At 38.4% G+C, this 15,753-nt stretch overlaps 1 protein-coding gene across 2 annotated transcripts in view; it reads right to left on the bottom strand.

The window, feature by feature from the left end:
- Positions 1–15,753, bottom strand: part of KIF13B (kinesin family member 13B) — a 170,617-nt gene that overhangs the window by 75,424 nt on the left and 79,440 nt on the right. For both annotated transcript variants that reach the window (XM_074338346.2, XM_074338347.2), the window contains exons 14-18: positions 9,408–9,538; positions 6,028–6,114; positions 4,427–4,611; positions 2,519–2,729; positions 1,476–1,638 (exon numbers count right to left, since the gene is read on the bottom strand). In XM_074338346.2, the coding sequence (XP_074194447.2) occupies positions 1,476–1,638; positions 2,519–2,729; positions 4,427–4,611; positions 6,028–6,114; positions 9,408–9,538 (777 nt within the window). The remainder of the gene's footprint in view (positions 1–1,475; positions 1,639–2,518; positions 2,730–4,426; positions 4,612–6,027; positions 6,115–9,407; positions 9,539–15,753) is intronic.

Below are 15,753 nucleotides of genomic sequence, written 5' to 3'. Positions count from 1 at the left end.
CTAGACAGAGTTGATGTTTGCACATTGTGAATATACTAAATGCCACTGAATTGTCACTTTAAAATGGTTAATTTCACCTCAAAATAAAAATAGCATTCCTTGAAGTTTTTCCAGCTTAAAAAAAAACTGTTTTTAATGTAGAAAAAAATGTTTAAATTTTTTAAAACAACAAAATAGAAAATAAATATGCCCCTGCGTATCTCCCCCACAGAGATGTATCTATCAGTTATCTAATCGATTTAGATTCACTGGATAAATTTATCAACTATTCTAACATGTCTACTCAGAATTTGGGAGAACTGTGAAATACACCAATGTTGCTTTAACGTCTTATCTAGAACCAGTTCCAAAGAAACAGAATTTATATAATGAGTTCTGAAGGTTAAAAATGACCATTCTTTCACATACTGTAAAGGCCCTTCTATCTTATATTCAGCCAGCTAGGGAAATATGAAAATCTCATTAGTGATCTGTGGGTAGTGGCTTTTCAAAGGAACAATGCTAGAAGTGGGACTAAACAGCAATGAACAATCCTCTGTAGCATCCTGAGTGGCCCTCCTGCAAACACCTACAACAGGGACTGGAAAAAAGAAAAAGAAGACATTTCTGCCTCTTAGCAAAAATCACTAGCTAGAGGTGAGTACAAGACCAGGAGTAAGGACCAGACTAAACAACAGCGTTCACAGCATGGACAAGACATTAAGTTTAAAAAAAAAAAAAAAAGTTTTGGTGGATAAAAGCTTGCAAGACCCAGCCTGAGTTAAGGAGACTGTCTCCTTAAGAAATACTTCTTGTCCAGCATCTCTTTGGCTAAAATCTGAAAATACTAACCTATTAAACCTGTAAAAAGTAGATGAGTAGCCATCTGTTAACAATGGCTGCTTCAACTCCAGCGCTGTGCATCGTCTGCACCGGCAACTGAACCAGGCCCATGAACACACTATCAGGTGTCTGGGAGGACAGAAATGCCCAAGGGGACCTAAGTCACTTCTAGGTGTCGACCTGGATGCCTTGAGGCAGGGTTGCTCCTTCCAACAAAGCCCAAGCCGGGATACACAGAAAAGGGCTGCGGGATGCTTCATGGGGATAAAAGGTTCCCAGCTCGGTTTTTTTCAACTCCAAGACTACAGAATGCCAAAAGGCCTTGCTCTTCTCAGTCTTGTAGAAGCTGAGCCCTGTACCTTCTGCCAGGGAGTTGAATGAGAAAGGGAGTTGAGTGAAATAAATTGGTCGGGCCGGGCCCGGGGAGGTGGAGAGGATGTGTCTAGTAGATAAAGGACATATATGCACAAAGGCAGAGCATTAGAAAGAAGTAAATTCTGCTTGAGCGAGGAGGGCAAGTACAAAAGGATCTAGATTGCGAAGGGTAGAGACGGGGATGAGGACAAACCCATTGGTGTTTAAATAAGACCGGGGAAATATAAAACAGTTTTATCCAACGATATCTTTGTTTTTTCCACTAATGGCAACCTCACCTTCCTATTGGCATCAAGGCTGGAAGCTGGAATCTGTAGGGTTACTTTATACTCTGTTCTTTTATCCAGTTCTTCTGCGATGTAACTAGCTTCTCTCACCAACAGATTGGCTTTAACAATTTGTTCCCGTAGCTTCATCAGGCTGGTATTCAGTGCTGCTTCTCTTTAAAAAAGAAAATTAAAAAAGGGTGGAGGGATAACCATCAAACAGCACATCAGAATATTATATACTACATAGTTAAGTTAATGCCAAACTGCCAACCAAGCTTTACAACTGTCTTTTGCACATGGAATACATTACCCACACTGACCCATGCACACTCTCGTATCTGGGCTGTTATGAGCATTGGCACACACTCGTGTAACAAACAGGCCCTGGATTAGGGCAGTGCTTCGCAAACTTGACTCTGTGCACAAATCAACTGGGGATCTTGATAAACTGAAGATTTGGACTCAGTAGGTGTGTGTGTGTGTGCCTGAAATGCTACAGTCCCATCAATCTCCAAGTGACAGAGATGCTGCCGTTCTGCAGACCAAACTTAGAGTAACAAGAGGTTCGGTTAGTTAAGTACAGTCTGTAACCACGGATAAGACATTTTAGTGCAGTGCCAATCAGCCCGTACAGAGATCAAACTTGCAATCTGCATCTCATTAGCACCATGCTTTACCTACCTCAGCTAATCAGTCCAGATAACCACCTCTTTTTTTTTCCTTTTTTAAAAAAGCATCTACCCACGCTTCAGAACCTAAAGTATAATACAATGATAGAGTATAACGTCTAAGTACGTGTTCGTTCAAATCCGAAAGCCATACAAACTGAAAATGGGGGAGCGCCTAACCTGCGCAGCATTAAGTAAATCGATATAAGTTGACATTCCCATTTTTTCAAAAAAAAAAAAATAATAATAATAATGCCATGTGATTCTTAGCTATACCCTTCTCTTTTAATATACTTCTTTTTAAAGTAGTGTCTAGATTTTTCCACTCTGTATCTTACCGAGGTGGGTTAAATGCACCTAATAAAGGCCCTCAGCCTCACCTACCTCTCTTCGGCCCACTGTCTCAGTCGCTGCTGAGCACTGGGTGAGTGGAAAGAGAACCTGTCCACGCTACGACAGTTCTGCTTCTCAGGAGACAGCCTTCTTCGCAGCTGCTCCAATTCATGTTCATACATAAGCCTCTGGCGCTCTAACGCAGATCGCTTTTCTTCTTCGTGCTGTTGCTCTAGGCTGTTCAATATTGACTGCATTGGATCTGAATAAGATTTTTATTAAAAAGTAAGCAATGAAAAAGGTAACTATACAACATAATTTATTTCAAATGTTATTCTATATGTCGTTTGTCATCCTAATAAAAACATGTATAACTCTTAAAGACAGTGTGGAGTAAATTTAGCTTTCCTTGCTCCTCGTAGGATAACAGTTCTGACAATTAAGTTCACAAACTCGTTGCAACAATGTGGCTAACCTTTTTTGATATCAGAGAGATTATTCATTATGAATTTGTACCAACTGGACAAACAGTTAACCAAGTTTACTACTTGGAAATGCTGAAAAGATTGTGTAAAAAAGTTAGACGACTTGAGCTTTTTGCCAACAATTCATGGCTCTTGCATCACGACAATGCACCAGCTCACATGGCACTGTCTGTGAGGGGGTTTTTAGCCAGTAAATAAATAACTGTATTAGAACACTCTCCCTACTCACCTGATCTGGCCCCCAATGACTTCTTTCATTACCCGAAGATAAAGGAAATATTGAAAGGAAGACATTTTGATGACATTCAGAACATCAAGGGTAATACGACAACAGCTCTGATGGCCATTCCAGAAAAGAGTTCCAAAATTGCTTTGAAGGGGGCTTAACTTCTGCTTATAATGTCACACATGCTTATAATGCTAGGCACTGGCATCAGTGTATAGCTTCCCAAAGGGAATACTTGGAAGGTGACCGTAGTGATATTCAGCAATGAGGTATGTACCACTTCTTCTACGATAAGTTTGCGAACTTAATTGTCCGACCTCGTATAATCTAGTCTGTCAGATATATGCCAAACTGTCTTCCATACAGAAAAAGTAGGTGTATTATATGTTCCACACATAACCTAAGATACGGTTAACGCTCTAGAAATCCACGACAATCATGAGCTAGTGGCAGTCAAGTATCAAACCTGAGAAATTCTATCAATGAGAAGAAAGTCTACAGTGACTTGTATATCAAGTGAGAAAGAATGAAAGTTTTTACATAAATATAATACGTTAAAGCTAAAAACCCAAAACACTATAGAGAACAACCTAAAGATTTCCTTTTTTGTTAACACTTAAAAAGTTCTCAGTCGGAGAAAGACAAATACCACATGATCTCACTTATATGTGGAATCTACAGAATAGAATAAATGCACAGACTAATCAGAAATGGTCTCAGAGACATAGAGGAAAAACTGAGGGTTGCTAGTTGGGAGGGGGGTGGGATGAGGGAGAAGGTGAGGGGATTAGAAAGCACAATCAGTAACCACAAGATTGCCACAGGGATACGAAAGACAGTTTGGGGAATATAATCAGTAACGTAAAGGTTTTGTAGGGTATCTGATGAACACTTGTCTTATTAGGGAGACCACCTCAGGGATGATGTAGATGCCTGATCACTGCAGTGTACACCTGAAAGTGAAGCTGAACAATAATGAATGTCAACCATAATTTAATACATATATGGTCACAGGATGTGGAGTACAATGTAGGGAATAGAGTCAATGGAATTGTAACAACTATATACAATGTCATAGGGGTAGTAGATTGGGGGGGTTATCACTTTGTGAGGGTTGTAAATGTCTAACTATTACATTGTTTTGTACATCTGAAACTAATAATAATTAAAAAAAAGTTTTCAGTCATAAACACTTTTAAGTCTCCACCAACTTTAAAAGATTCTAAAATGCATAACAGATCTGCTCACCATTATGGCCCAGAGCCTTCATGGTCACCTCCATCTGTGCATATTCATAACTGAAGTTGATTTCACTGGACACCTCACTCGAGGAGTCTCCATCTACATCCAGCTGCTCGGTGTCGTTCTTCATGGAGGTGTCTTGTTCTTCGTCCTCTCGATCTGCTTTCTTTCTCTTTTTAGGCAAATTCAATCTTGGGGAAAAAATGATATTCTTTTTTAAATAAAGATATGCACTCATTCATATCATTCATTAAATGCTGGCGTTTACTAGATGCCAAGGGAATACTATGTGAGTGTAAGGCAGTTACTGCACTCAGGAAGTTCATATTCTAGTAGTAGAAATAAAACAGACACCCATGGGCAAATAATTACAACAGAGAGTGTGACACAAGGCCACGTGACTGTTACAAGCTAGGTGTTGAAGAACAGCTGAGGACCACTTAAGACTGGAATTAGGGAAGGGATGGTAGAGTAGAAAGCCATCTGACTGAGACTTAAAGGATCAGGATAAAACAGGGCACTAGGGCAAAGGGAACAGCGTGGGAAAATGTGGGAATGGACACTCATTGTCTCTGGAGAAATTATTATTGACACAACACGAGAATACACAAATTTGTATGGCAGACGTTGTGAGGGATAACGCTGGAAAGATCAACTTAACCCAAACTATGATGGGTTTAAATACAAAGCCAAGCAATTTACACTTGATTTGGTTTGAGAAGGAAAACAAATGGAAAATGTTTTCCACACACTTTGTACTCTTCTACCCTTTCGTCACTAATCAGAAGATCAAGCAAAGGATCTCCATGAGCTATTATAAAAGTCAGGTTATGTCTGAAGCACAGTCACCACTGACAGGAAGAGAAACAGACCAGGATTTTAATTTTATACACTATGCAGTGTGCCTTTCCTTGCCAACACAATATCAATTTTGTTTTTTGTATGGGAAACAATGTATGCAGTCCCGGGTCAGATACTTTCCTTGTGAACCTCCCTCTCAGCTACGAGGCCAATTCTACCAAATGAGACGTAAGCGGAAGGTAGCTGGGGCTCTGGGAAGACTTCTGCCATGATGTTTTTGAGGGGCTTAGCCAATGCCAACAACCATCTTCCTTCAGATTGCTTGTTTTGTCAGAGAAATAAACGATTGATTTGAGCCACGACAGTCAAGTTTGCCATTACTTGCAGCTAAAAGCATTGCTAAATGAAATGCAAACCTTATTTTATGGATGAGGAAACTAAAAGCACTACGTTTCCAATAAAAAAAAAAATGAACAACTAAAAAGGTAAGTATGTCAGAAAAAAAAAAATTAATGAATTCTTATACCAGACGGCAAAACTATCATCTTCCACTGAGAAATAAAAACTGTGTAAACTCAGTATTTTTCCAGAGTGTATTGTTCCTATGGCCCTCTGGATCAAACCATATAGTGAAAAAACACATATGTAGTAAATAAATACACATATAGTAAATAAATAAATAAATATGTACACAAAACAATGCATATTTTTTATGGAATTAAGGTTACTTTTCAATATACATTCTTCTATGTCAAAGTATAATCTTCAGTGATCTCCCTCTTTAAGAGCCATGAGTAATGTCATACCTGAAGAAGTGGTTGTTTCCCCATAATATCCTGTCCCCGTGGTGAAGCTGTACAGGGCTGGATACAGAAGAGCCATTTACAAATGTTCTGTGGGAGAAGAGGCCAAACAGGTAAACGATGATTATCATGTTTTATCCATTAATTTTCCCCATTAATTTTCCAATACTGTAGAGATTTAGTTACTAGGAAAAACAAAATAATCAATTCCCCAAATAAAACCTGCCCTTGGTGAATTTTATAATTTATATTCACTTCTTTGCTGATCTATCTAAAATCTTTATGGTTCTAAATATAACAGATTATTATACTCTATTGTTCAGAGTTCTAAATTTGTATATAACATATTAAGGAGTAAATATGGAACCATTACAGCCAATAATAAAAGATGGTAGCAGTACACATTACAACTAAAATGAGTTATGTCCAATCTCATGAATAAAAAGAGACAGTCAACCAACTAAACTCTAGAAATATCTATGGGTATCAATAATAAGAAACGAGACCTATGCTAAATTCTTCTGTAACTGACTAGAGCATAGAAAAATGTCTACATCCTATCAATATACGTACGATTTATCAGGGACACTTGACTTCCTACCTTGACAATGCAGTTCAACAGAAGAAATGGTGGGTAGAAGGATATTAAGGGAATAATTTGGAGGGGCAGGAAATAGAAAATTATGCATAACACTATAAAACTGACATTCCTGTCATCATGCCTCTCTCCTGGTGAATGACTCATTTGCTTAGCTATAGGATAAAAGTCAAGTTCTTTAACTTGACATTACAGGCCCTACAAAAAGAAGCCCTATTCATGTCCTCCTTTCCTTCTTCTAGTAAACTCTCAACTCCAGCAAAATAAAACAAAAGAAGAAAAAGGTTTATGTTCTGTCTGCTACACATGATTGACTCTTCCTCCAGAGCCAGGTTTATACCAGTCCTATAAGCTGGGCTATGGTTCCAGTTCTCTCCATCCTCTGGAGTCTTACTCAGCTCTCACAGCCCACTGTGGTTTCCACTTCCTATGAAAAGGCTGTTCATCATTCCAGCCTATAGTATCTTCTTTAAATTCCTAAAGCACTTACCTGGCTTTACGTTGCTAGTTATATATATATATCTGTCTCTTCATTCACTACTTATTGTGTGTGTATATATACATATATACACACACAAAATCTTATTCTCTATCTAGATTTTACTTACTATGTGAGTTTTTAAACACTAAAAGTAATTTGTCTTTATATTCCTATAGTCTGATTATTCAAAGCATGAGCTCAAAAAATATAGTTACGACAAGCGAGGACCTACTAAAATTAACAGATATTTGCCTTTATGACACAAATTCCTTCAATACAATGAGGAATTTAAGTCAAGGTTAACACCCATATAGGCTTATTTTAAAAAGCTACAGCAGTAAAGCCATATTAGTAAATAAAAAACATGAACGTACTAACAGTTTTCAAAGTGTGGTCTGTGTGAGGTCCCCAAGGTCAGGCTATTTTTATAACGCTCACGTGCCCTGCTGACATCTGCGTGAGCAATGAGCAAAACTGCTGGTGTTTCAGCACAAATCAAGGCAGTCGCCCCAGACATTACTAGACATCACTGAATTATCCACAGCAATGCATTCACAATCTAAAGACAAGTTTCGTTTGTGAATGTCCTTAATGAAGCAATACAAATTATTACTTGTATTAAATCTTGACCCTTGAGTACCCAACTTTTTAAACATATGAGGTGACAAACTGAGAGGTACACAAAAAGCACTGTTAATGCAGGCCAAAGTATGACTGTCTTGAGCAAAAAACATAAACAAAGTAGTCTTCTGGCAGACATGTTCTTGCATATAAATAAAAACTCGCCTGTCACTGGGAGGAAAACTGACAGTACTTGTTGCCAAGTGTCCATTTTAAGCTTTCAAGTGAAAATAAGAGTCTGTGTCTTCCAATCAAAAAGACAGGAGCATTACTGCTGTTGAACAAGTTGGGTTACTGCTCCTGCAAAAGGAGAGCACATGCCATAGGAGCCTGGGTGTCTCAGTGAGAGGGTGCTGGGATGGACCATTGCGGGTTTGGGCTTGAGTGGAATGACTTGGCAGTGGGTCTCAGGAAGTGAGGGTTCTCTATATATCGCATGCTGCCAGAAAACAGGAGTAATTCTATCACTGGTATTTCAAAAAAATCGTACCTACATAGGGGAGATGTAGAAAGAGGATAAAGTTGTAATCGGTAAAGAAGGAGTCACTCATGTCAGCCAAAAGAAAGTGTTTGGTCTTTTGTGTGTGGCAGAGTGTGGCACAGTGACCTTGGTATTTGTGTTGAAACAAAATTATTATGTGGCCTGCTTTGTCTTATTACAGCCTCAGAGTAACTTGCGTGAGGTTGTATTCTGTGAGATTATTTAATAGGAGACTAACATGGCCTAGCTTAGAGTGCCAGGCCAGCTTCTGCTTTTTTTCTTTTCCTTTCTCACTTACATACTTCACCATGAGCTTGATAACTTCACAAGTGAGACCTCATTAGATGAAATCAGCAATGATATTAATGATTTTTTGATATCATATAATGAAATGGAACAACATTCGGCAGATCAATATAAGTCAGTTAAGCATCACTTATCACAGTTACAGATAGTTACGTAACAGGGCAATAACAGCTTTAGAGCTTAAGGAAACAAACTGACAAACATAATTTAATAACGGTATGTCTCTTCATTCATTCACTACTTATTGAGCCCGTGCATCCTAGTCTTATATGACATGCTAAGGATAGAGCATGAAGAAAGAAAGGTCCTTGTCCTAAAGGAGCTCACAGTCCAATGGGATAATAAAGGTTAACAGCCCAGAAGAAGACAACACCAAGTGTTAACATAAAAAGAGGCACAAGGTACAGTGGGAATATATATTAGGAGCTCTTAATTTAGACCAAACAGGGAATTCCCCAAAGCAGATAAGGACAGAGCTTAACCTTGAAGGTCAAACAGGAGTTAGCTGGCCACAGGAATGGCAGATGCAGAGTAATGGGAGTAAAAATAGGATGGGTGTAAGGATTTTGTATGAAAAATGAAAGCCACCTGGCCATCTGGTGAGTGGACAAGGAAAACCACCAATGTACTGGCTAGGGATTCCAGCCACGATCTGATGAGGGCCTTATTTGAATAAGGCCGAGGCAGTAGGTATAGAGACAAAGGGATGGGTTTAAGAAATACTAAAAAGCTAATTTAAAGGACTTGGTAACTAACTGGGTATCTTCATTAGATGAACTTAAAAAGTTAAAAAAAAGGCCAAATATCCTGTGTACCATCTGTGCTTTCTTCTTCTTAAGTGTGATTTCTTCCTCTTAAAAATTATTGTGACATTAATATTAATTAAAGCACATTACCTGGTGTTCTTTTGAGGAGTCAGCATAACCTGGCCTTCTGGCGTGATGTCTATAATACAGTGTTCAGGAAGAATTCCCATTCCACATAGTTGGATATCTTGGGAATTTGCCGAACCTATCAATGTATGTTCCTACAAAAGAATCAAGTCACTGATTAATATTGTACTCTCACATGTACAGAAACTGAAATCATCTACTCTGAGCTCCCTTCTATTGATCCATATCTTAGCTAAGAGATTTTTAAAAGTAAATGGAAAAGCAGGGGGAATTTCTGGTTTTCTCTGAAAATCATTCTATAAGTTTTATTTCCGTATAAAGAATAATGCACTGAGTTGAGTTATATCTTTTAAACCAAAAACTGTAGTTTCATATTAATGTCTATACTATATTCATTATTTTCCATTGCAATTTTGATTCCAAATATTCAATACCACTCTCAGAGTATGACCCACGTACCAAATGATGTACAATGATGTACCAAAAGTATTGGTCTAAAAATTAGTTACTTAAGTTGTATGTCACTTACCTGGTCTCAATCAAGATGAGTTAACTATGAGGATAAAATGCTATTCAAATATAAGGAGTTTGAAAAGACTAATATTATTTTATGAACCACATGGTCTCCTTCATCTTCATAAAAGATGTGGTAGATGTGTTCTTTTACTATAAACCCTAATTTCTCAACTCTCTTAGCCCCAGTCACCAGCCTCACTTTTTGGCAGGTAACTGAACAAATGGACATAAAAATCAAGCTCCTTCTTATAAGTTTCAACATCTGACTGCCCATCCATGATTATATGTTGACATGATCTGGGTGTGTCCCTAGGCCATAGCTTTTAAGGGCACATCCTCAGAGAGGTACATCCTGAACTGACAACCAGAAACAGCCAGACCATCACTCTCATATTTGAATTCCTTACACAGTACTAATTGCTCGTGGGTTTACAGTCATCTCCACAGCTGGCATGGAAACTCCACGAGAGCAGAGAACAGCCTGACCTGCTCCTCACTATAATCCAAGCACTTAACACAGGCCTGGCACATGAAGGCATTCCACAAATATGAAAGGAAAATAAATGAACCATCATTTCTTTTAGTATTCCCTTCAGACACAACGGAAGATGATTGTTTCCTTTTCTTTGCTGATGAGCCTTCTAATTATATTCTGGGTTCCAATTCTTCCCACCTCTTTAAGGCTATCAATCTCATAAAAAGGCCTCTTCCCCTCTAGTATTTTTGTTTCCCCTTTTCTGGGGGTTTCTTCTGTCAAATATACTGCAGTGGTGTTTCCAAGGAAACAAAGAGCTGGGATCCAGAACTGTCCCATGGTACTCTGTTCGATCCTGTTTAATACAAAGGACATTCCAGGCAAATGTCTACTGCTCACTGTTAGCTGAGGCATCCCAGCCAATCGCATACTTTCCTAACCTGGAGAACAAGTCCTACAAATAATGCTTTGGGATGTTCTGTAGCAGGTCTCAAGAATCTATTCCATGCCCATCTCTATTTCCCACCTTGGTTCTTCCTCCCCAGTCTTACCACACCCAAGGAAAGAGAAGTTCCAAAAGGAAAAAAAACAATCCGAAGAGAAAAAGGGCCCAAGATCACCTAAAAAAGAAGAAAACAATCCCCAAAGCACTTGGCCTTAGGCCATTTCTACTGTAACCCCTTTCCTGGTCCTAAGAGAAATTGTAGCTGGAATACTAACTGTGCCTTTGGAATCTTTTTTGTCCTGGGGGTGAAGGTGGAGAAAAGCCTTGAGCTACAGCCTAGATTGGAGTTTGAGTGTAGAACCAACTCCTAGTATCACGGTCCAACACCGCACACAGGTTCATTCCCAGTCTTTGCCCTGCTCTTGTTCTCTTTGCCTGAAATGCTCTATCTTCTCTTCCTCGAAATACAAAATATCTTTCAGCAACTACTTCTAACCTCATCTTCTACTTGAAGTTTTCACTATTAGGCAACACTGACTTCTCCCACCTCTGAACCCTGATTCCACTTAGTACCCCAATTTACTGTTGTGGATGAAAAAGAAGCTCCGTGATAAATCTGACCAAAAGTAACCTCACAGGGTGATCTGATCATAAAATTCCTAACTGGGCGGGTCATGGTAGGTAGTCATGCCCCAGGCCTAGCAAAGGTTTATGTTTGCATTAAGCCAGCCCTGTCCATTGTTCTTGTATATCTAAGTTAACACACCTTTGAAATACCAGAGTAACCCTCTTTTTCAGACCCCTTGAGGCATAACCACCCTCAAGGGAACATGTAATTTTGTTAACTATCCTGTATCTTGCTTTCTCCCACCTTCATGTAATCTTCTTTACTTAATTTCAAATGTATAAAAGAAACTGCAAAACTGTCATTCGGTTGAGATCTTGCTTCCTGGCATGTCGTCAGTTTGGCTCAAATAAACTCCTAAAAATTCCCTACAGGTTTGGCTATTCCATTGATACTATCTATTGCACAAATGTTGTTTTAAACATTATCAGAGACAAGACACTAACTCAAACATGCAATGATCTACTCCAAAGTCTACAAGAAAATTTTCATTTTTTCAACAAGTATGGAGCACCTATTTTGAGCTGGGCGATGAACCACTAGAGATAAAAGACAGACAAGGTCCCAATTATGGAGCATATACTATAAATGACAACTAAATCTCTCATTTGACCTTGTAATCTATTCTGATTTGGATAAAGATTCACTGGAATCTCAAATACTGAGTTCTAAAAGCTCAACTCTGCCAAAACTTTACTGTCTGATGCTTAAACAAGTTAAACAATAAGGTTTTGATAAGTTCTTCCTATAGTGTTCTAAATACTGCAATAAAAACAGTGATGAGAAAAAAATAAATATCATAGCTTGGTATAGAAGTTTTATCTAATCAGTAACTAAATGCTGTGACAGTACAAAGTAATCAAAATAAGATAAAGGTTCATCAGGATAGCTTTTTAGTCTATATGTCATACATGGGCATAATGACAAAAAACACTAGTTTTAGGGAAAACTTTAGCAAATACAAAGTACTACATTTAAAAATTTAGAAATAATCAAAGGATAGGAATGGCTTTTTAACCTTTCTTCATCCATTTAAATTTAATTTCACCAGAGATGATCAGTTACCGTTGTTTCTCCAAAAATAAGACCTAGCCGGACCATCAGCTCTAATGCCTCTTTTGGAGTAAAAATTAATATAAAACTCGGTGTTATGTTATGTTATGTTATGTTATGTTATATTATATAAGACCCGGTCTTATATTAATTATTGCTCCAAAAGATGCATTAGAGCTCATGGTCCAGCTAGGTCTTATTTTTGGGGAAACACAGTAACTATTCTATAAATTTACTTAACCTTGCTTCCTTTATGAATCAACTATCTATGTGGCTCTTTTGAGAATCTGTCTTTGATTAGCCAAATCCTAAAAGGAGGGAAAGACAGGACATATGCGTTAGTGACATATTTCACAGGGTGCCTTTTCCTATCCTGCAAGCAAGAAAAGTAGCATATCAGTACAGCCTGTGCAATCCCTCAGCTTTCTCAGTATTTCTGAAGGGAAAGGTAAATAAGTGCTTGGGGCAACAAGAAGAAAAGTATTTGTTACTCTTTACATATGTAAATAGTCAAAATTCTTAACAAAGAAGTCAGCCTGGCGGGCATGGCTCAGTTGGTTAGAGCAAAAGCTCTGAACAACAGGGTTGCCAGTTCAATTCCCACATGGAATGGTGGGCTGCGCTCCCTGCAACTAAAGATTGAAATGGGCAACTGGACTTGGAGCTGAGCTGAGCCCTCCACAACTAGATTGAAAGACAACAACTTGGAGCTGATGGGTCCTGAAGAAACACACTGTTCCCCAATGAGAGAGAGAGAGAGAGAGAGAGAGAGAGAGAGAGAGAGAGAGAGAGAGAGAGAGAGAGAGAGAGAGAGAGAGAAAATTTAAAAAGAAAAAAAAAGCAAAGCAAAATCTTTAAAAAAAGAAGTTACCCTGGCTTAAAGAACCAAGATTCTGAAGACAGCTTTTCTGGAATGGAGGTGAAGAAGGAAAGAAAAGTATCTTTCTGTCTTTTACAAATTCAAATTCTATATGAGATGAGCCACACTGCTGCCAACCAAGAACTTCTAAAATGCCACAACTGTGTCTTATTCATCTTGGGTTCCTGAAAGCCTCGCCCACAGCTCCATATGTCTAGAATGGTGGTGGCCCCTGCCATTCTGATCACCTCAGTTGGTGACTGTGAATACTGGCAAAGACAACAGGCAGTTTACTTGCAATGGGAGCTATGCTATAGGGTCCCTGTGCTTTGAAGCTGCTACTGAATCACTGCTGCAAATCCTTTCCAAGTGTGCATATGTATAATTTGCCCCCAAATCTTTCAGAATCACCAATGCTTTCCCAGCCATTAATAGCTGACTTGTGTGTGTAGTGTCAGATGGGTACTAGACTTATTGAGGTGATCACTTTGTAAGTTATATAAATGTCTCATCACCATGTTGTACACCTAAAACTAATTAATATTTTATGTCAACTGTAACTGCAAACATTGTTTAATTATTTTAAAAAATAGCTGACTTGTGGAAAGAGTAGATCCACAACCACATAAGCCAAACAGCTCTCCTGAAAGGTTTGGTGGATATTTTAGGGGCGTGATTAGTATCAATCATACTACGATCGCATTTCTATAGTTAAAAAATATGTATCAGTATAAATGTATACACATACACATAGCAATCGATCCAGAGGATACAGATGAAATTATTAAATATTAACTGTGGTCATCTCTGGGTGTTGGAATTTGGGTGCTAATCCCCCCCCTTGTTTTTCTAATATATTTATATAAAACTTTTAGAAAAAACAGTATATTACTGCCATAATGTTTTTAGGCTCTTCACTCTAGAAGCTAGGCTCATGTAGGAATAAATCTCCAAGTTTACCTCAGAACTCCAGGCAGACCTCACTTTGCACGAGTGTGCGGAAGCATAAAAACAATTGTGCAAGGAGAGCTTAATAATAATCAATGGGGAAAATTGCAATTATTCTGTGACTTTTAAAAATGTCTGTAAAAACATTACAAATTCCCTTATTGTTATAATGTACAGGGAAATGAAAGAATAGTAAAACTAGTATTTATTTAGTATGCTATAATTTTAAAAGTAGAAACACTGAGAAGTAAAACATTTTATTTCTTTACAAAAAGCTTATCCAGAGTTGTCTGAACAGTACTTGCTGCGTTCTTCTCAATACGTAACTTACAATACAAAGGGAGCATATTTTTCCATGACTTGGCAAACTGTCACACTCCTTTCTAAGCTTCTATCATTTTATCCTCTGTGCCTTCACTGTTGCAAAATATACCGGTGAGTTCCTTATCTGAGTGTTTTCTGGTTATCACTCCCTTGAAACACCTTTATTCTTATCGTCACAACCACTTGCACTATTTACATCAGTACGTTCACCTTTACTACGCTCCTCTGGCTGAGCATCTAGCATCTCATGAGTGGCGGCAGTGTCAACATTATTTATGAAATTGTGGTAACTGGAATTTGTGTATATGGACCCATACAAACAAAGGACTCCTGATACATGCAAATTAGATGCAGAATTACCTTGGAGTTACGTTCTGTTTATGGTTTAGCCACCGTACCTTGCCTCTGTCAGTTCTAGACAGAACACATATATGGAGGATTCTTTTCTGGAAGAGAACTATATAAATTGGGAGTAGAAAGAATGTTAGAGAGATCTTAATCCAGTGCCCTCGTTTTACAGATGGGATGTCAAAGGTCATCCAGAGATGTGAAGTCATCTGCCCAGCATCTAAATTGACTGGAGAATTTGAAAGCAAAGAAATGAAAAAAAGAAAAACGCTCGGCCTCCAAATTCCTCTATCCCACATCATGGTGTCACTTTACTGAAGCAAAAACTGTTCTTGGACTGAGCTCAGCATCCTTTTGAACGTGCTTGGTCATGAATACTCTTGTCATGGGGTTAGCTTGGGCAGTGAAGAAATCAACACTGTCTCCAATTCTGCCAGAACAGGGCTGACCACACAGTCTGAAACAGAATCCCAACACCTCCACACAAGACGACCAGAAATATTTTGACTACTCTCCAAAAGTCTTTAAATAGTTTCTTTGTTTAACTTTTTAGTTAAGGAACAGATATAAATCAGGTTTTTTCTTGTTGGGTGTGTGTGTTTGTGTGTTCCAATTTGAAATTCGCCACATCAGAAAGAAAAAGAATTCATAGTTCGGAGAAATAAAAAGGGCAGACTATTGATGTCCTATTGTAATACTGCATCTCTCCTAACACGTGTGAATATCTATGGCTCAAATTCTACCACATGCTGCCAA

This window comes from Rhinolophus sinicus, chromosome 15, assembly GCF_057876585.1.
Source record: "Rhinolophus sinicus isolate RSI-liver-muscle chromosome 15, RSI-T2T, whole genome shotgun sequence".
NCBI lineage: Eukaryota > Metazoa > Chordata > Mammalia > Chiroptera > Rhinolophidae > Rhinolophus > Rhinolophus sinicus.
Note: the sequence above shows the minus strand (reverse complement) of the source record. Positions and strands in the feature narration are given on the sequence as shown.